The following is a 19,841-nucleotide window of genomic DNA, read 5'->3' on the forward strand; positions in this document are numbered from 1 at the left end:
ATATTAATGAAATTTGGTTGAAATGACGGACTAGTAATAGTATTAAGAAAATAAAAATATATAGTTCAATTTTGATAAAATATATATTATGAGTTCCGATAATACATCTAAAATATTTAAATTAAGTCAGAGGACATACAGTCCCTCTACCGTCCCAGCCCTTGACTGTGTCAAGATGGTTTGTATGGATTGAAAACGGGTTACGTGTTAGGTCCTATGTTTCTGACCTTGTACTTCTGTTGTGCATGGCATTGTGTTGGAAGCTGGTGCTAGATGGCTTGGGCCTAGTGAAGATGGTCGTGTTGGTTGTAACATATTGTTCTGTATATAAATTCGATAGCAGGAGACTTGATTAAAGAGTGTTTGGTTTAGTATGTTTTCCGCCCTAATAATTTTTATTTTATCTCATTAAAAATAAAATATATTGATATTTGGTTTTTTTTTTTATATTTATTTTTTAATTTTAGAATAATATTTATATATTTTTATTTAAATTTATCATAAAATAATTTAACTTTTAAAATATGTACTATATATATATAATATACTTAAATTATTTGAATGTAGTAAACAAATAAAATAATAATAGATTTGTAATTGATAACTAATTTAAAAAAGAAAACTCAATAAAAATTGAGTCTTATTTATAAATTTATTTTTTAGATTAAAAATTAAATATTTATTAAATGGACATCGACACTTGTCTTGTATTCTCAATCGTCCGAACTCAAATTATGCAATATATATATATCTTGTTAAAAAATGCATGTTTTGAGGAATATGATTCATACGTTTATCTTGACTTTGAAAAATGAGCGAAAAAAAGACAATTCGTTTCGATATTAATTGGTATAAAATTAATATCGAGCTTTTCTAACCAATTCTTTTAATGCATAAGCCAAATGTAAGAAGAAAGTTTATATTTATTTAATATAAAACAAAATAAATAAAATTATATTTATTTAAAAATTATAAATTAGTCACATAACTTTTTATTTATTTTCACTCTAATATTAAATATTAAAAAATAAAAAAAAAATGAACAAACACGTGGATTACATGAAGTTATAAACTACAACAACAAAAAAAAAATATTAATTATAAATTATTTGTATTGTTATTTATTTATTGAAGACAAATACTTCAAAATATTACTTTTTTTTAATAGATATTAAATTTTTACTATTATTTTTTTTAGTATTATAGATCTAAATGGTCTGATTTATTAATTTTTTTTAATATTATTAATATTGATTTGAAAAAAATTAGGTGAAATAAAAAATCGACTCCAATTTAAAATTAATGAAGTAAAGAAGAAGTTTATAAAATAATTAAAATAAATATTTATGTTGATTAAAATTTATAACTATTGTTTATTTGGTACGAGAGTATAAATTTGAACCTTAATATATTTATAATCTAAATAATCATAATAACTCGTCGGTAATTAAAACCTAATTATTTAGTTAAAAAATAATAAATAAATATAAATATAAATGATTTTATGGTTACAAATTTTTCTTTAATAAATAAGGATAGAATTAAAAAAATTTGTAAAAATCGAGACGCTTACTTAACTGATCTCTTCGCATCAATTTCTCTTCCTCTGCCCGGTCCTCTCTATTTGGTCTTCGGGCGCCTTTTCTCTTGCAATTTTCCCTTTTTTTTCTTCTTTTCATCCATACCCAGAACTTGATTTTTCAATCCAAGAGGAAGAAAAAGGAAGGAAAGGGAGAGGGATCAATTTATAGACTCATCTCTAATTGTTCGTGTCTGCTCTGTGGTGTTGCGTTTTGTTACCATGGTTGAAACCAGGCGTAGTTCTTTCTCCAAACGCTCTCTTTCTTCATCTCATGGCTCGCCTCCTCCTTCCGGCGCCCCGAATTCCAAAAGATCTAAGGTACTTTCGTCTGATTTCTCGCGGTTTTTGGGTTTTGCATGTCAGTGATTCGTGGTTCTTTCTCGATTGATGGGTTTTTGGGTGGGATTTAGGTGTGGGGTTTGGTTTTTGTGGGTTTTTGATCTTTGGTTGAATTCATGATAGGTTATTGAGGCATCGTCGTCTACGGAGGACGTTCAGAGCGCGCCGCCTGTCGAGCCGTTGATCCCAGTTGGGGAATCTGGGGTTGAATCGGCTGACCCAGTTATACAACCAGCTGATCCTTTCGATACTGATTCTTTGAAGGTCAACAACGCAGGCGATGAGGCTGTTCCCGAGAATTCCCATGACCTTCAGGCAGAAGGCGAGGCTATTATTGCGCCGCAACCTTTAGGTAAACCTTCGCAATTGGTGTTATATGCATGCAGTTTGATTGCTTGGAACTGGGTGTTTAATGTTAAATCTATTGGGGTTGTTGGGTTTGAATTGGGTTTTGATTAGATTCTTCGATTCCTGTGTCGTGTGGGATGTAGGTGATGTTGCAGCTGATGCGGAGAAATCGAAGGTGGTTGTGGCTACCATGCTCAATCGCTCGAAGAAGCGTACGATGAGGTTGGCGAAGTCGAATTCGAAGCCTGCGTGGGGAAAACTTCTTTCGCAGTGCTCACAGGTACAATCCTGCTCAAGAATTGTTTGTTCTTAATTTATTATCCTTTATTTTTTTTGGTTCGTCGAGGTTGATCGAGATTTTTCATATGAACTATTAGTTTTGGTTTGTTTAAAAGAACAGAGCAGGGATGAATTTGATTACCCATGTGATAAGAATGTGGAATACTTTTATGGAAAGAAGGGCTGAATGCTCATTCGGTATCATGTTTTTATATGCAATCGTTCTTACCTAGCATGATTTTTCATCTCTCGATAAAGCTCTAAAATCGACCTTTGTCGAAGAAAGAACAATGGAAGATGAGTTTCAGATACTTTTCTTCCAGCAGCTAAGAGAGTTGATGAAAGTTATCTTGAAAATAGGCATTGAGAAAGCCTATGAAAACATTGGTCGGGCTAATCTAGATGTGATCTTGAACTTAAAGGCTGTTGAACGATGTGGTTAAAGTGGGGTTTCAAATGCCCGTCTACTTCTAATTTCTTTTGATTACTAGGAACCTCACTGTATTTTGGCTCATGAGGACTACAGTGAGGGGCAACTAGCCGAAAAAGAATCATGTTTTCCTCACTACATTGAGTTGGTGGTTCACTCAGGAGGAAAAGGACCCTCGATAGGATCGTAATTAAAAATTGAGAAGCACAAAATGCTCCATCAACATTGATTTCTTAAGTCCAACCTTTCAAAGGACACTTCAATTCATGGAAAGAAATTATGAAGACGGGAATTGAACATCTTTGTTCAATATGGGAAACTATTTTTTGAACATCTTTGTCCGTCTTTTCCACGTTGCAAAGATCTTTCACCTTACACTGAGTTTACACCGAGCAAAGTGTTATTGGAGTTGAAGGGATTGACCAAGCATAGATTCTTCATATGCTTGCTTCAAAAAATTTTGTTAAAAGGATTTTGAACAAGCTCTACTCGAGTTTGTTTTAACTGTTACTACTGGTCTTGTTGCATTCCCGTGTAAAAAGATGAGAAGTTTCTCTTCCCTCCTACTTGAATTCTCTTTCCCTCTCTTACAGCAAATGAGCGGAAAGAAAGAAACATAAAGGTGTAGTCATCAAACTTTAATTGGAAAAAAGGCCTTCGATAAAGTCGATTGGACTTCCCTAGAAAACATTCTTGTAGCAAAAGGCTTTGGCTCAAAATGGTGGGGTGGGTAAAAGGATGCATTTCATCCACAAAATTCTCCATCATCATCAATGGAATACCGAGAGGAAAGATCTATGCCACATGGGATCTTTGACAAGGGGATCCACTATCCCTTTTTTTCATAATGGTAATGGATTTACTCCTTTTTCTACTCATAAAGGCCAAATACGAAGGGAAGGTAAAGAAGGCTTAAGAATCAACCATCTTTAGTTTGCGTATGACACGATCCGCTTCTCTAATTTGCGAGGTCTCAGATCGGTTGGGGAGGAGAATGAAACACCCTTTATAAGTGTGTGGAAACCTCACCCTAGTAGACGCGTTTTAAAAACCTTGAGGGTAAGCTCGAAAGGAAAAGCTCAAAGAGGACAATATCTGTTAGTGGTGGGCTTGGGCCGTTACAAATGGTATCCGAGCCAGACACCGAGCGATATGCCAGCGAGGAGGTTGTTCCCTGAAGGGGGGTAGACACGAAGCGGTGTGCCAGTAAGGACGCTGGGCCCTGAAGGAGGGTAGACACGAAGTGGTGTGTTAGTAAGGATGCTGGGCCCTGAAGGGAGGTGGATTGTGAGGTCTCACATCGGTTGGGGAGGAGAACACAACACCCTTTATAAGGGTGTGGAAACCTCTCCCTAGCAGATGTGTTCTAAAAACCTTGAGGGTAAGCTCAAAAGGGAAAGCCCAAAGAGGATAATATCTACTAGTGGTGGGCTTGGGCTTGGGTTTGGGCTTGGGTTTGGGCTGTTACAGTTAACATGGTCATCATGTTATACTTCTAAAGGCAGAAGGCTCGCCCTAATACAAGCCACATTGTCCAACATCTCCACCTGCTGCATGTTTTTATTGAAAATTCCACAAAAAGTGGCTATAGATATAGAAAGATTATTAAGAAACTATTTTAGAAAAATGAGCCACGCCTTGTTCGATGGAATATCGTAAACGTCCCAACAGACAAGGGAGGGCTTGGCCTATTTTCGATAAACGAGAAAAACAAAACTCTCCTCGCAAAATGGATATGGAGATATCATTACAAAGAAAACACCTTGTGGAGAAAACTTGTAAAGGCTAAATATACTTCTACGTCATGTACAAACCGACCCCCTCCGTCTTCTGCAAAGGTGCCATGGAAATACATAAAAAAAAATACCAAAACCTCATTACCAACCAAATTTGCCATAGGAGGGTGGGTGATGGAGGAATCACATCATTCTGGATTGCCCCTTGGATTGGGAACACCACGCTAGCTTGTGATATCCACTTTTGTACACTCTCTCGTAATAAAAGAGTCGCAATCAAAGAAACATGAAATGATGTCAACAATTTCTTGGACCTGAAGCTTGGGTAGGAACCTAAAGGATAATAAAAGCTACATAATGGGCTGAATTAAGCCTCAATCTTTCCCCAATTGTATTGTCGGTTAGCTTACTCATTAACATGGCTTCCCAGCGCTGATGGGGCCTTCTCTACAAAGTCTTTGACGATGGACATAGGGAAAAAAGTAGAAGCAATAATCTCATGCTAGCAAAGACAATATAGAGAGGAAATCACCCTAAAGAGGTGAAGTTTTTCTTGTGGGAAATAGCGCCTAAAGCTATTAGCACAAGTGAAAGTCTTCAAAGAGAATGCCCTGTGTCATGGTCCTACTTTTTTTACCGCGCAGCGTCGTGATCTTGACATGCTCCCGACCAGTTTTAAGGGGAATTTAGCCCCATATATATTTTTCGCCTCGGCTTTGTGGCTTCGTCGGACCTTAGGTGAGGTTTGTCTTCGTCACTCGAATATCGCTTGTGTGGAATCCAAGCTTGTCCGACCACACACGCCTCCTGCGCGTGCATGTTCACTCGTCTACGACATAACCGACTTGCCTCTACACTAGGCCAAGTCATTCGACTCGACCTTGCCTCTGCTCGGGGTCAAGGTCTCTCAATCATCATCGCGTCTCATCTTGTCATCTCAATCTCCATCGACATGGCCCATATGTCTTGACGCCATCCCGAGTCTCGGGGTGTCGTCGGCCATCACAACTCGCTCGGTCATGCCATCGAGAATGGGCCCGCGTGTCGCTCATCTTATCGGAACTTCCTGAACATCCATTCATTCGGGTTCTATCGAGGCATTGGCCCTCCTGTGCTCGTGCCATGTCATTTACAAATATCGTGTTGGATAACGGGTGTATGTAGTAATCTCCAATACGCGGGTTGGGGCGCAATACCGGCACACCCGTGCCGCCCGATACTGTCCTTGAAAAACCCATTTCAAAGGAAGTCGTCCGAGACACTCGTCTCAGCACGCTCGCCTACGCTGTGACACATGTATGTGCCATAGGGCAACTTGTTTAGGCCACAGGGCCTAGGAGTGGTGGAGAGCTGACACAATGGTACTTCTATAGTACATTTTGAGCCATTTTCAATCCTTCAGGCATAGACATGATTTTTGACGAACGGTCATACAGTGTCGTGCAACATCCGTTTGGTGTTCGATTGACACCAAACTTGGCGAGCATTCATATTTCATATGGACGGACTTACCTCCAGAACTGCATGCCCGAATTCCTTTCGGAACCTCGACTATCGAGGTTAAGGCCCGGGACCCTACCCGACCCTTCAACAAGCCTATCTTTGCTCCTCTTGTCTATTCGATGTCTCTATCTTGCTTATGTCTCAACTTGTCTTCAATGCCCACTCCGTGTGGTGTGTTAGATGATGCACCATCCTCCTCGATCATATCATGACACTCGTCTAGGCCCTCATGTGGCCGGATGGGCGCCACTTGACGGTTGACGCTTCTCTCGTCGCAACGTGAGGGTCACAACCTACTCTCTTCATAGTTAGGTTGTGACACCCTGCATGGCTCTATTTCCAAATTGGTGCCCGTTGTGCAAGAAAGAGAACAAATCACAAAACCACTTATTTATGCATTGCACATATGCACAGAATTTCTAGACAAAGATTCTCAATATCTTCCGATGGCATCTTACTTTTCCTAGGGAGGTAAACGATTTATTGGACACGACCTTAATGTACCACCTACAAAAAACCCTACTATGGAAAAACTTAGTCATGGCTTTCTTTTGAAATCTGTCTAATGCCTTTTCTTCCCAGAGTCATGCCCCCTCTTTGTAAATTGGGAAGGTCATTGGTGAACATCATGGATAATACATCCCTTATTTAAAATATGTATATATTTTAAATATAACAACTCATTCCTAATGAAACGTACTAACTAATCTGAAAAACTTACTTTCAACACTTTCCACGCCAAAACTCGAACTAGTTCCATTTTCACTAGCTTTATGGAGCTATATGACTAGCATGCCCTTGAATGGGTACAAAAGAGCTTAGACCCCTCTTGTGAATGCTTTGAGGTTTTAGATTGGTAATGATTGTACAGAGGGAAGCTGATTGATGAATAAAGAATTTGTAATTTTGACCTTTATTTTTGGTGAGGATGGTCACTAATGTAAATTATCATTTTGCTCTCAAGTCTAACCATAAAGTTGAGGCTTCTGGTTTTTAGCTTCTTTTGGCTTAGCTCTCCATCGTAACCTGCATCTCCGGTCTAGGTCTAGTTACGTTGCGTTTTTCTGTTTAGTAACTTCAAACGTTGATATTAATTACTGTCACCTGACTTTCTGGATTTATTATGCTTCTGCAGAATCCACACTTGGTTATTTGTGGTACTCTGTTCACTGTCGGTCAAAGTCGTCAGTGTAATTTATGGCTTAAAGATCCATCTGTCAGTACAACATTGTGTAAGCTGAGGCACATCAAGGTTAGTAATTAGTTCTTTCCCCCGGAGATTTCGCTACTCAAAATCGGAGTTTATGCTTTAGTTGTACGTTTTTTTTAATACTTCTCTATCTGTGTGACAGCGTGGGAACTCTTCTGCTTTGCTGGAAATCACGGGAGGCAAAGGCGCTGTCATTGTTAATGGCAAGATTTTTCAAAAAAACTCAAGTGTAATTTTAAATGGAGGCGATGAGGTTGTCTTCACTTCCTCTGGAAAACACGCTTACGTATCCTTTCGGAATGTTGCAATTTAACATTGGTTTACCTTACTTGCATGCAACAATGCGTATCTATGATGATTTACTTAATTTGTTGACCATCAGATATATCAGCAGCTCACTAGTGATGATTTTACTGTTTCTGGTCTGCCTTCTGTAAACATTTTAGAAGCTCATAGTGCTCCTGTTAAGGGGATTCATTTTGAAGGAAGGTCTGGGGACGCCTCGGCTGTAACTGGCGCATCCATATTAGCATCGTTTTCGAATATTCAGAAAGATTTGTCTCTGCTTTCCCCACCTGCTAAATCCAATGAAGATGTGGAGTTACCCACTGGTTGTGGAGTGTCAGATGATCAGAATCCAGACATTAATATGAAAGATGTCAGTACTAATAATAGTGATCTAAATGGCGATGCATCTATGGACAAAAATATCGACCCAACTCCTAATTCTGCAGCTGAAAGCCCCAGTATTGATAGGCTTGGACTCGATGCTTGTATCGATGCAGAAATGGGGGAGGTCCCTGGAGCAACTCATGAATTACGGCCACTTTTACAAATTTTAGCTAGTTCGGCATCTCCCGACTTCAATTTAAGTGGCAGCATTTCAAAGATCCTTGATGAACAAAGGGATATAGGGAGTCTCTTTAAGGATTTTAACCCCCCTCCTGCTATGCCGACGTCAACTCGACGTCAAGCATTCAAAGAAAGATTACAACAAGGCATTCTTAAACCCGACAGTATTCATGTTTCTTTTGAGAATTTCCCGTATTATTTAAGGTGAGTATGATTCTCATATTGTCTATGTTTATTAATTGTTTATTTTGTCCATTATGCACCTAGCAATTGTTCGTGGTATATGCTGATCGTAGTTTGCTTCTCGCTATTAACATTTTGGAGTCTCTTGTAACTATTGTGATTTATGGAAATGCTTTTGAGTAAGTACATGTAGCGTATTGAAAAAATTAACGATCCAGAACTCTATTAAATTTCGTGTTGATGTATCGACTAACTGGGATGTGTTCTAAATCTTTTTCGACTCTGCCTCCTTTTTCAGTGATACCACAAAAAATGTTCTGATCGCGTCCATGTTCATTCACATGAAGTGTAATAAATTTGTGAAGCATGCGTCGGACCTTCCTATTCTGAGCCCACGTATACTGTTGTCTGGACCTGCAGGTTGGCACTGACCCCTTTTCTCCCGTTAACTACGGTTATGTTTTCTTTACATCTGATTTGTTCACTTGACATGGATTGTTTATTACTACAGGTTCGGAAATATACCAGGAAACTTTGACGAAGGCACTTGCACGGCATTTCGGAGCTAGATTACTAATTGTAGATTCTCTTCTTTTGCCTGGAGTATGACGCTTTACCTTTACTATTAACTTTCTTGAAAGTTCATTCATCTGTTCTTTTATGAATTTGGTCAACTCGTAAAGTCTCTTCCGGTGTGAAAAAGGCGGGATTAAATTTTGTGTAATCTTGTGAATTAGGGAAATAATATTTTTGATTCTCAAGCTTTAAATACTTCGACATTCAAATCCCAGGCTTTCCGTTTGTTTTTGACCCTTGCGAACGTGCCTCCGTAAGATCAAGTCAATAAAGGTTGTTATGTATACAGGGACAAACATCCAAGGATGCTGATATTGTAAAAGATAGCTTGAGGCCTGAAAGGGCATCTGTTTTTGCAAAAAGAGCTGTGCAGGCTGCGGCTGCCGCAGCTGCTGCTGCTTCGCAGAACAAGAAACCAACTTCCAGTGTCGAGGCTGATATTGCAGGTGGATCTACCTTAAGCTCGCAGGCTTTGCCAAAACAAGAAGCATCCACGGCTTCATCGAAGACCACCGCTTTTAAGACAGGTATCTGATTTTTGGACACTATTGAGAGTCGTGGTTGGTGTGGCAACTGGTCCATCCCCAGTCTCCCACCTGTCGTGCATAACCTTATTAACCTCCTCTTATGAATTTGTAGGCGACAAAGTTAAATTTGTGGGTACGTTATCGTCTGCGCTTTCACCTCCTCTTCAAAGTTGTCCTCTCAGGTAATATTCCTCTGCTCGCTGGCACTGTATTTGGTGTCTGATGATCTGAAAATTCTGGATAATTGTTTTGTTGTAGCTTCGGTTTCCGGGTTCATTTTCTTGTCCACCGTCATTTGTTCATACGTAGAAAATGTGCGATAAAAATCGTCTGCTCTTTGTCCATCCGTTATGCTGTTTCTTCTTATCTCTTACATGTATAATGTTTTACGTAAAGACTTTTTGCCGTTTAAAATCTATTTGTAACTATTTCTCATTTCCCTTTCGAGCAGGGGTCCGTCTTATGGTTGTCGGGGGAAAGTTGTCCTTGCTTTTGAAGAGAATGGATCCTCAAAAATAGGGGTGAGATTTGACAAATCGATTCCAGATGGTAACGATCTCGGTGGCCTTTGTGAAGAAGATCATGGCTTCTTTTGTTCTGGTTATTCTTCTCTTCTTGTCTTCCCCGTTTTGGGTTCCGTTTCTAATATTTTATTTTTATTTTTCCTAGAACTCTGCTTGTGTTATGATTGTTCTAAATTGACATTACAGCTAATCATCTACTTCGCTTGGATGGTCCTGGAGGCGACGATACCGATAAGCTTGCTATTGATGAAGTTTTTGAGGTACTTCCTACCGTAAACTGTGCTATGTACTATGTTTCCTTTTCTATTGGTACTCACTATGGTATTCGACATGCAGGTTGTCTCAAACGAGAGTAAAAACAGCCCGCTAATATTGTTCGTCAAAGACATAGAAAAGGCAATGGTGGGACACTCGGATGCTTACTCGATTCTTAAGGGCAGGCTTGAAAATTTGTTAGGAAATGTTGTTGTCATTGGCTCCCACACTCATATGGATAGTCGAAAAGAAAAGGTGAGCAGAGCCCTTTTCCTGCCCCTTCCCCCCTTTATTCCTTTAGGAGCATGTTTGGGATGTTCTAATTCCTTTTTCGACTCGTCCATACATTTTCAGTCCCATCCTGGTGGTCTGCTATTTACCAAGTTTGGAAGCAACCAAACAGCTTTGCTCGATCTTGCGTTCCCGGTATGCTAAGTCTTCTCTTCTATATGTTTGTTTAGCTATACACGTAGTATTAACTTGACCGTCCCTTTTTTCATTGAACGTCTTGTGATATTTCTTTTCCTCCTACGAATTCAATAGTATATATCACGTTTTCGTATTCAGGATAATTTTGGCAGATTGCACGATAGGAACAAAGAAACTCCAAAAGCGACAAAGCAACTTAGTCGACTCTTCCCTAACAAAGTGACCGTATTACTTCCTCAGGTATCGAGATCTTATAGCTGATTCTGTTGTCTCACTGCTTCTGTCTATCAAACTCAGCACTGACTTTTTCTTGAATGTTGTTAGGATGAGGCCTTACTTTCGGAGTGGAAGAAACAATTGGAACGTGATACCGAAACTCTGAAAACACAGGCAAATATAGTCAGCATCCGCTTGGTGAGTGCTTTTAATGTATTGTATCTGCCTTGTTTTATTATTATTATTTAAATATTCAACGAGAAACAGTGAACATTACAAATTAACAAAATCAACATCCCAACCATGGGGAGTGTAACGACCCAGATCCACTGCTAGCAGATATTGTCTTCTTTGGGCTTTTCCTTTCGGGCTTCCCCTCAAGGCTTTAAAACGCGTCTGCTAGGAGAAGGTTTCCACACTCTTATAAATGGTGGTTTGTTCTCCTCCCCAATCAATGTGGGACATCACAATTCACCCCCCTTCAGGGTCCAGCGAGGACGCTGGTACTCTTTCCTCCCTCTAATTGATGTGGGACCGCCCCTAAATCCACCCCCCTTTGGGGCCCAACGTTCTTACTGGCACACCGCCTTGTGTCTACTCCCCTTCGGGGAACAACGAGAAGGCTGGCACATCGTCCGGTGTTTGGCTTTAATACCATTTGTAACGACCCAGATCCACCGCTAGCAAATATTGTCCTCTTTGGACTTTCCATTTCGGGCTTCCCCTCAAGGTTTTAAAACACGTCTGCGAGGGGAAGGTTTCCACACTCTTATAAATGGTGGTTTGTTCTCCTCTCCAACCCATGTGGGACATCACAGGGAGCCACTGAAAAGGGACTCGAATCCGAAATAATTAAACCAAGTGAGTAATTACAAAAATAATGTTTTCCTTTTCATTATACTGTTGTTTCAGGTTCTCGGGCGAATTGGTTTGGATTGCCCGAACCTTGACACTCTCTGCATTAAAGATCAAGCACTAACACTCGAAAGTTCGTATTCTTCGAAAATTTTTGTAATTGTTTTTTTTATGGTTACTGGGTTCTACTTAAAAGTTAACCGTTCTTGAATCTTGTATTGTTCTTACCAGCCGTTGAGAAAGTTGTCGGCTGGGCTTTGAGTCATCATTTCATGCATTGTTCTGAAGTGTTGGTTAAGGATGCTAAACTCATCATTTCTACAGAAAGGTTGTCTACTTTGTTCTTGGCCTCACCTACAAAAAGGAAGCTATACATCGTTTTATCGTGTTCATAGTGGTTTCGTGTGTTTAATACTGCAGCATCGAGTACGGATTGAACATTTTACATGGTCTTCAAAGTGAGAACAAGAGCTTGAAGAAATCGCTCAAGGTAATCTCGTAGAACGATGGGTCTTCTGACGAACAATAAATATCGCTTTCCCTTTCCTTCGGGTACGAGTTCTTAAATCTAAATTGGAGTGTGGTTCGACAATTTTAGGATGTGGTTACGGAGAACGAATTTGAAAAGAAACTTCTCGCGGATGTTATTCCACCTGGTGACATTGGTGTTACGTTCGAAGACATCGGTGCTTTAGAAAACGTGAAGGACACGTTGAAGGAATTGGTGATGCTTCCTCTACAGAGGCCGGAGTTGTTTTGCAAAGGGCAGTTAACGAAGGTGCACGTTTTTTCCTACCATCGAGCCAATTTATCAGTAAATCAGGGTTTAACTAGTTAGCATAGCATAGTAGTTTTGATCATAGAAGACGTTGCTCGGAATCTAGTCGAAAGATATCTTTGTTTCTTTGCTTCATTGTACTGCTTGTTTACGAGCGGTTTTTACTCTTCGACAGCCGTGCAAGGGAATTTTACTTTTTGGTCCACCTGGTACTGGAAAAACAATGCTTGCCAAAGCTGTTGCAACTGAGGCTGGTGCAAACTTTATCAACATTTCCATGTCAAGCATTACTTCTAAGGTAAAATTTTTGCTTTTTTTAAAGGTAAAAGGAATAATCTCTAATATTGTGTACCATCTTTGTGTTTTTTACAGTGGTTTGGTGAGGGTGAAAAATACGTAAAGGCAGTGTTTTCTCTAGCAAGTAAAATCGCTCCGAGCGTTGTGTTTGTTGACGAGGTTGGTAACTTCATAGGAGTTTCCTTATCGTCGCTATCGTTGTTAACATTCGGTTCTAGTTATAATTCTCCGAACATACGAATATTGCTGCTACTGCAGGTTGATAGCATGTTAGGACGACGCGAAAATCCAGGCGAACACGAGGCTATGCGCAAAATGAAAAATGAATTTATGGTTAATTGGGATGGGTTGCGAACAAAGGATAAAGAACGTGTACTCGTTCTTGCTGCAACCAATAGGCCGTTTGATCTCGATGAGGCTGTGATTAGGAGGCTTCCTCGGAGGTGGTATCGCATTTGTGTAATGCTGCTGCTATACTCGTGTCGTCGATTTTTCTGATCTGAATATGTGATTGTTCTGTGTAGATTGATGGTTAACTTGCCGGTTGCCTCGAATAGAGAAAAGATTTTACGAGTCATACTCGCCAAGGAAGAGTTGGCTGCTGATGTCGATTTAGAGGCCATTGCTAATATGACTGATGGATATTCTGGAAGCGATTTGAAGGTTTTCTTTCGTGTTTTATGTTTTTTTCAAGTTTCCACCGCCTCGTCGATCCTACCGTGTTTATGTTTCTCTAATTATTTGGTTGCAGAATCTTTGTGTAACAGCGGCTCACTGTCCCATTAGAGAAATTTTGGACAAGGAAAAGAAGGTTAGCGATTACTCCGTTTTCCTAAAATGTGTATCTCGGTAGTTTTCGCAATTGTTTCATCGTTAACGGTTGTGTTCGAGCACCTTCTTTTAGTTTCGAGTATTTTCGTTCTAGTTTAAGAAAACCGAGTATCGCCAGTGAAGCTGGAATCTTGTAGGGTAACGAACTCTGTAATGGCTCCTTATCATAGAGGGAAAAAAGGGTCATTCGAAGAAGTAAATAAGGAGTCAGCACCTCGTTTAAGAAACCGTGTGTTGCCTAAAATTGCTGTAGGATCTCGAGTTTTTACCGTTTTCGACGGGTTAGGCTGCTGAAACCGTAGGACATATGCTATGTTTGAGGATATTAATGGGTTGTCTTCATAAATTACAGGAGAGGATCACTGCTTTGACCGAGGACAAACCCGTACCGGCGCTATATAGCAGTACCGACGTTCGCCCTTTAAAAATGGAGGACTTTAGATTTGCACATGAGCAGGTTGGTTTGCTTTCTCCCATTATTGCTGGGTGTGGTAGGCTCGCTTCAACGCCTCATGGGTTCGAGCCGAGCCGAGCCCACCTTACACATGTTTTTTTACGAGATTAGGTTAGGTTAGGTTTGGTCTGGTCCATCGTCATCTAGTTAAGGTTCAACAGTTGAGACACAAGGGGGTCTTTGATGAAATATTGTAGTCTTCTTCGATGCATGACCGTAGTGACCGTGTTTATTCCCAGGTGTGTGCGAGCGTCTCATCGGAATCTACAAACATGAACGAGCTCCTCCAATGGAACGACCTGTATGGAGAAGGCGGGTCGAGGAAGAAGACGTCTTTGAGTTACTTCATGTAGAGGTGAGGTGAGGTGATTGTATCTTTGTTGTATAGAGTTTCCATTTCATTTCATTGATTTCCGAGTTTGTCTCCGTCTCCGTCTCCGTCTCCACCCCTCGAAAAGAGTGCAAGATCGGGGATCGATCAGGCATGGAAATCCATTGCCCCCACCCTCCATTCCCCTATTGTATCATATATATAGCTCTTTTTCTCACCCTTCATTTATTTATTTCTCTATGCTTTTGTAGGAATTTTACAATTTTCTTTAGCTAATTTGACCAAAAAAGCCTTTCTCCCTTTCTGCCTCAATCTTTTTCTTTGAATTATAAACCCAATTATTGATATTTGGTATCACATTTGGATCAAGCTCACCGCTAGCATATATTATTTTCTTTGGGTTTTTCCTTGCGGGTTTTCCTTCAAGCCTTTAACATAGCTTGGGAAAGTTTTCTGCACCTTTATTAAGGGCGTTTCATGCTTCTCTCTAACTAATGTGGGATATCACAATCCACCCTTTAGGGCTGAGCGTCCTTGTTGGCTCTCCAATCGATGTGAGACCCCTACCAAATCTACCCCTTTTGGGTAACAGCCTCATCATTGGCACATCGCACGATCATTGGCACATCGCACGGTGTAAGGCTTAGATACGATTTGTAATGACCCAAGTTAACCATGAAATATTTGAATTAGAAACCAATTCTTGGCGATGTGATTTAATTATTATTTTATTTTTTTATTTTTACAAAAAAAAGAAATATTATGAATGAGAATTAATTCCAAACTAAGAATAATTTGACCTTATTAATTCTTTTATTGCAAAAATTATGAGCCACTTTAGATAAGAAAATTGATTATATTAATAAATGGGAATATGAAGAATTTTAAAAGGGTATTTATTCTTATAATAAATAATGGATTACTTTATATTCTAGACAATTTTTAATTCTAAAATTCCTTTTAAAAATCCACTCATATGCATATATATATATATATATATATATATATATATATGTAATTTTGTTCGGGTTGGGGTTAAATTGACCAAAAATATTTTTAACTCTCGAGCAAAAGGAGGATTCTGTCCAAGGGGGGCTCACGTTTGATTAGCAAGTTGGTGAGACAATAGTTTACCATTGCGATGGTCCGAGAGGGTGATCAATTGCACTAGGATTGAGACATGACCCAGACTCACATGAGAGGCAGTAAGTTGACAGAGCAATGTCACGTGGAGGTAGAAGACCTACGGGTTATCGAGCCATTTACGATTTTTCAATTGTCGGTGTTATCCAATCATTTGAATATCCTTCTCATTCATTATTATTTGCACATATTAATTAATAAAGTGGATTATTTTAGTGAATTAAATTAATAATAAATAAACATAAGAGACAATTGGCTCATTATATGACGCATTTAATAATATTGACAATAGGAGGGGTATTTCCGGTAATTAGCTATGAAGTCGCACGTGCGAATTGCACGAAGCGGGAAAGAGAAAAACTGTTATATAAACCCCAGCTGTATTTCATCGAAGCGCGATTTGCTTTGAATATTCACTTCTGTTTCTGGAAATTTTTCTCCTTTGACCAACGAAATTGATTACAGTCGATTTCTCTGATTGAATCAAATCCTCGTTCGGAGAACCTTTCAATCGCGCTCATTTTCGCCATGGGCGTCTTCTTCCACTCCTCAGATTTTCTCCTCCCTTCTTCTACTTCTTCTCCGGCCGGCCACCCACCTTCTTCGACCTACGCCCTTGTTCTGCTCAACCAAAGCCTCCCCAAATTCACTCCTCTGCTCTGGAAGCACGGTTACTCTTCAAATCCCTTTTGGCTTCATCTTTTGGTTCTAGGTTTTGATGATTTTTGCGTTTCGTGTTGATGCGTTCTTATGTGGGTTGTTGTAGAGCAGCAAAACTTCGTCTCTGTGCCGATGGAGGCGCCAATCGCGTATTTGATGAATTGCCTCTGCTGTTTCCTCATCAAGACGCTACGGATATTCGAAATAGGTTCGTTTCGTTGTGATTTTCTTCTTTTTCTTATCGTTTTTAGTGTGCATTTATGCCATTATCAGTTTTTTTTTTTTTTTTTTTTCTTGTTGTGATTTAGCTTCTCTATTTAGTAATGGAGTTTCGTGCATAGGGGTTTTGTTGTTTTCTGGAAATTTAGATGGTTAATGCGTGAAAACATAAATCTTCTCCTTGGATGTTACTTCACTGTTTTATTTACCATCGACTGTTATGACAAACTCTTAGGGTTTATTACGGCCTCTTTCGATACCGGATTTGAATTATGTTTTATATTTTTTTCAAAACTGTTTTGGGATTCTTTGATTCAAATTGTGAATATTCTAAAAACTTTTTAACGTTTTCAATGTAGAATTTGAAATCTTAAAATGAAGAATTATATACTATTTTAGTCTGATGATTAGTTTTAATTTGGTACCTTTAGGGTTTTTTTTTTTTTTTTTTGGATGCCAATTCAATGCTCCAAGAAAATGGGTTGAGTAAATGTTCTTTGAAAGTCGTTTTTCTTATCTCGGTTAGTGTTTTCTTTACTATTTTGGAAATTTTTCTTTCTTTAATTATCATGGACTTGTGGTTAGTGATCTTATGTGCAAAGTAATCTTAATTTTTACAAATCACTCGACAATTCTGAAGAATAATCTTCTTTTCACAAAAAAAAGAAAAAGAAACTGACCCCAAGTTTCAAGATGTGATTGATACTAACAAAACAAATACTAGTGGCTAGCTGAAGAAGAAAATTTTGTTGCTATTGATGTCTTCATATCATTTTCGAGCATTTATTGATAGTTTATACCATTGTTGTACAATGAATAAACTGTTTTAGAATTATATATCTTATGTTTTGGTGATCTGGACTGTTCATTCATTCCTATCTATTGATTTTTTTTTTCTATTGCCAGCTATAAGCCAGATGTTATTAGAGGAGATATGGATTCAATTCGGACAGAAGTACTAGATTTTTATGCTAAGCAAGTACGTTACTAAGCCACCCCCTCCCTTCGAAGAATGTGGGCCTTTTTTAAATGATTTTTCAAGTGTTTGATACCATGGATGGTTCCATCTTGTGCATTTGATACCATGGATGGTTTCATCTTGTGCGTAATTTTTCCATTCTATGTTTTGATAAAGTTCACTTGCATTACATGTATTTTACTATGCTGTTATCATGTATGGATTGCGGGCTCAAGATATCCATATTCACATGGTGCAGGGAACCAAGATATTTGATGAATCTGAAGATCAGGATACCACAGACCTACATAAATGTGTTGCATATATTCTTCAATCTATGCCAAATCAGGAGTCTAATGTAGGTTGGATCATGATGTAAATCTTAAGTGGCTTGTTTATTAAACTAGAAGTTTTGAATGTTCACATTCAACTATTGCGTTTTGTTCTGTGCTCTGACTTTTCAGATTGGGATTATAATGTTTGAGTTGTTGATTTTCAGCTGTGCATACTTGTTGCTGGAGCTCTTGGTGGACGGTTTGATCATGAGATGGGAAACATCAATGTTCTATGCCGTTTCTCTAGCACGCGCATAATCCTTCTGTCTGATGATTGTCTTATTCATCTTCTGCCAAGGACTCATCACCATGAAATCCATGTTCACTCATCTGTTGAGGGCCCTCATTGTGGTCTCATTCCAATTGGGATGCCCTCTGGACGCACCACGACCACTGGTCTCCAATGGGATTTGAGTAAGTACTGTCCTCATTCCTCTTTCTTGATCCAATGCTCTGTTTATTTTCAAAGAATGAACGACTGCGTTGTGTTATATGTTCTTATGTGCATCCTATCCTGTTTATGCTTGGTTTTAAGCAATTTTGAGTTGGAAAATGAGCTGACAATGTGATCCATCAGTTTTATTCCTCTTGCTATGTGTTCATTCTTAACTTCATGTTTCAAAAAAAACTTCGCAAGGAATTGGTCAATGCCAGCAGCTTTATGCTCAATTTCTTAAGCTTTTTTAGGAATTCCAAAACAAACAACTTCAACTGTAACTATGCATAGGAGAGGTTTTCACGCCTTTATTAAGAATGCTTTGTTGTCCTCCCCAACCGATATGGGATTTTACAATCCACCCTCTTTTGAGGCTCAGCGTCCTCGCTGACAATCGTTCCCTTCTTCAATCAATGTGGGACCCTCAATCCACCTCCTTTGGGACCCAGCGTCCTTATTAGCATACCGCCTCGTGTCTACCCCCTTCAGGGCTCAACCTCTCTGCTGGCACATCGCCCGGTGTCTGGCTCTGATACCATTTGTAACGGCTTAAGTCCACCACTTCCCTTAAGGTTTATAAAATGCATCTGCTAGGGAAAGGTTTCCACACCCTTACAAAGGATGCTTTATTCTCATTCCCAACCAATGTGGGATCTCACACCTTCAAACTCTTTTATCTTGTGATGTTTTGAGAAGGTACTGTGGAAATAATTCATGTCTAACCTCATGAAGATTTCTTTCCAGATAGTCATTCGTTACTTCATTCTCTCCCTATGTGATTGTACTTTGGCATGATATTCCTTCAAGTTGTATGCTTACAATATTAGGGCACGTTTGGGAATGATATTGAAACCGCGACAAATCACGTCTGTCGTGTCTTTTTAGTTATTTTGGGCCGTCTTAAAATAAGTCCGAACATATCTTTATGGAATTCTAACGTGTGCTGTTAACCATTTTGGTATGAATGTGTATTCCAGCTGATACAGAGATGAAGTTTGGGGGTCTAGTTAGCACTTCAAATATAGTGAAAGGAGAGAAAGTATCAGTGCAATCTGACTCCGATCTTCTCTGGACTATCTCATTAAAAGGCAATGAAACAAGGCATTCTAGCACGTAGTGCCAAATTTAGCAATGCTTCCTTGCATTCTCAGCGTTAGGTAATGAAATCTTCTTTCTCCACCTAAAATAAGAATAACTTTGAAGATCTACCCCTTGATTTTTTGTGCTTTTCTAGAATTTGATTTTTAAGAAATTCATTTTTCATGTAATTTCATTTTTATGTTGATTAGGAAGTTGTATTTGCAATGCATAAAACAAATCAATGCCATTATAAATTTAGAGTTAAAAGACAGCTATGAGCGTTTAGGTATGTTTAGGTATATATATTCCTTATTAGGTCAAAGTTTCGAATCTTTCCCCGAAACCTTATTTTATAAGTAATATTTTGATATACTATTGGATTAAAAGAAATATTTATTTTCTCCCATTTATTTGGATAACTAGAGGTTTTCAAGGAGTTGAGTTGGCATATAGTAAAAATTAATTACATAGTAAT

At 38.9% G+C, this 19,841-nt stretch overlaps 2 protein-coding genes across 3 annotated transcripts; both read left to right on the forward strand.

The window, feature by feature from the left end:
* The first annotated feature begins 1,557 nt into the window (after window positions 1-1,557).
* LOC111460920 lies at window positions 1,558-14,847 on the forward strand. The gene is made up of 27 exons (XM_023104288.1): window positions 1,558-1,900; window positions 2,045-2,273; window positions 2,413-2,549; window positions 7,353-7,469; window positions 7,570-7,713; window positions 7,810-8,483; window positions 8,761-8,882; window positions 8,974-9,065; window positions 9,328-9,565; window positions 9,678-9,747; window positions 10,017-10,165; window positions 10,276-10,349; window positions 10,426-10,599; window positions 10,699-10,770; window positions 10,912-11,013; window positions 11,098-11,187; window positions 11,902-11,977; window positions 12,076-12,172; window positions 12,265-12,334; window positions 12,443-12,622; window positions 12,798-12,920; window positions 12,995-13,078; window positions 13,178-13,362; window positions 13,444-13,582; window positions 13,671-13,730; window positions 14,103-14,207; window positions 14,444-14,847. The coding sequence occupies exons 1-27, from the start codon at window positions 1,802-1,804 to the stop codon at window positions 14,555-14,557; spliced, it is 3,816 nt and encodes a 1,271-aa protein (XP_022960056.1). The 5' UTR covers window positions 1,558-1,801; the 3' UTR covers window positions 14,558-14,847.
* A 1,144-nt stretch (window positions 14,848-15,991) lies between these two features.
* Window positions 15,992-19,616, forward strand: LOC111460928 (thiamine pyrophosphokinase 1). 2 transcript variants are annotated; one of them, XM_023104304.1, is made up of 6 exons: window positions 15,992-16,348; window positions 16,450-16,546; window positions 17,464-17,536; window positions 17,775-17,873; window positions 18,015-18,264; window positions 19,264-19,616. In XM_023104304.1, the coding sequence occupies exons 1-6, from the start codon at window positions 16,207-16,209 to the stop codon at window positions 19,401-19,403; spliced, it is 801 nt and encodes a 266-aa protein (XP_022960072.1). In that variant the 5' UTR covers window positions 15,992-16,206; the 3' UTR covers window positions 19,404-19,616. The 2 variants fall into 2 exon arrangements, with proteins under 2 accessions (XP_022960072.1, XP_022960073.1); XM_023104305.1 differs by having other exon boundaries at window positions 16,162-16,348; window positions 16,445-16,546.
* Window positions 19,617-19,841: the final 225 nt, after the last annotated feature.

Source organism: Cucurbita moschata, unplaced genomic scaffold, assembly GCF_002738365.1.
Source record: "Cucurbita moschata cultivar Rifu unplaced genomic scaffold, Cmos_1.0 Cmo_Scf00024, whole genome shotgun sequence".
Classification (NCBI taxonomy): Eukaryota; Viridiplantae; Streptophyta; class Magnoliopsida; order Cucurbitales; family Cucurbitaceae; genus Cucurbita; species Cucurbita moschata.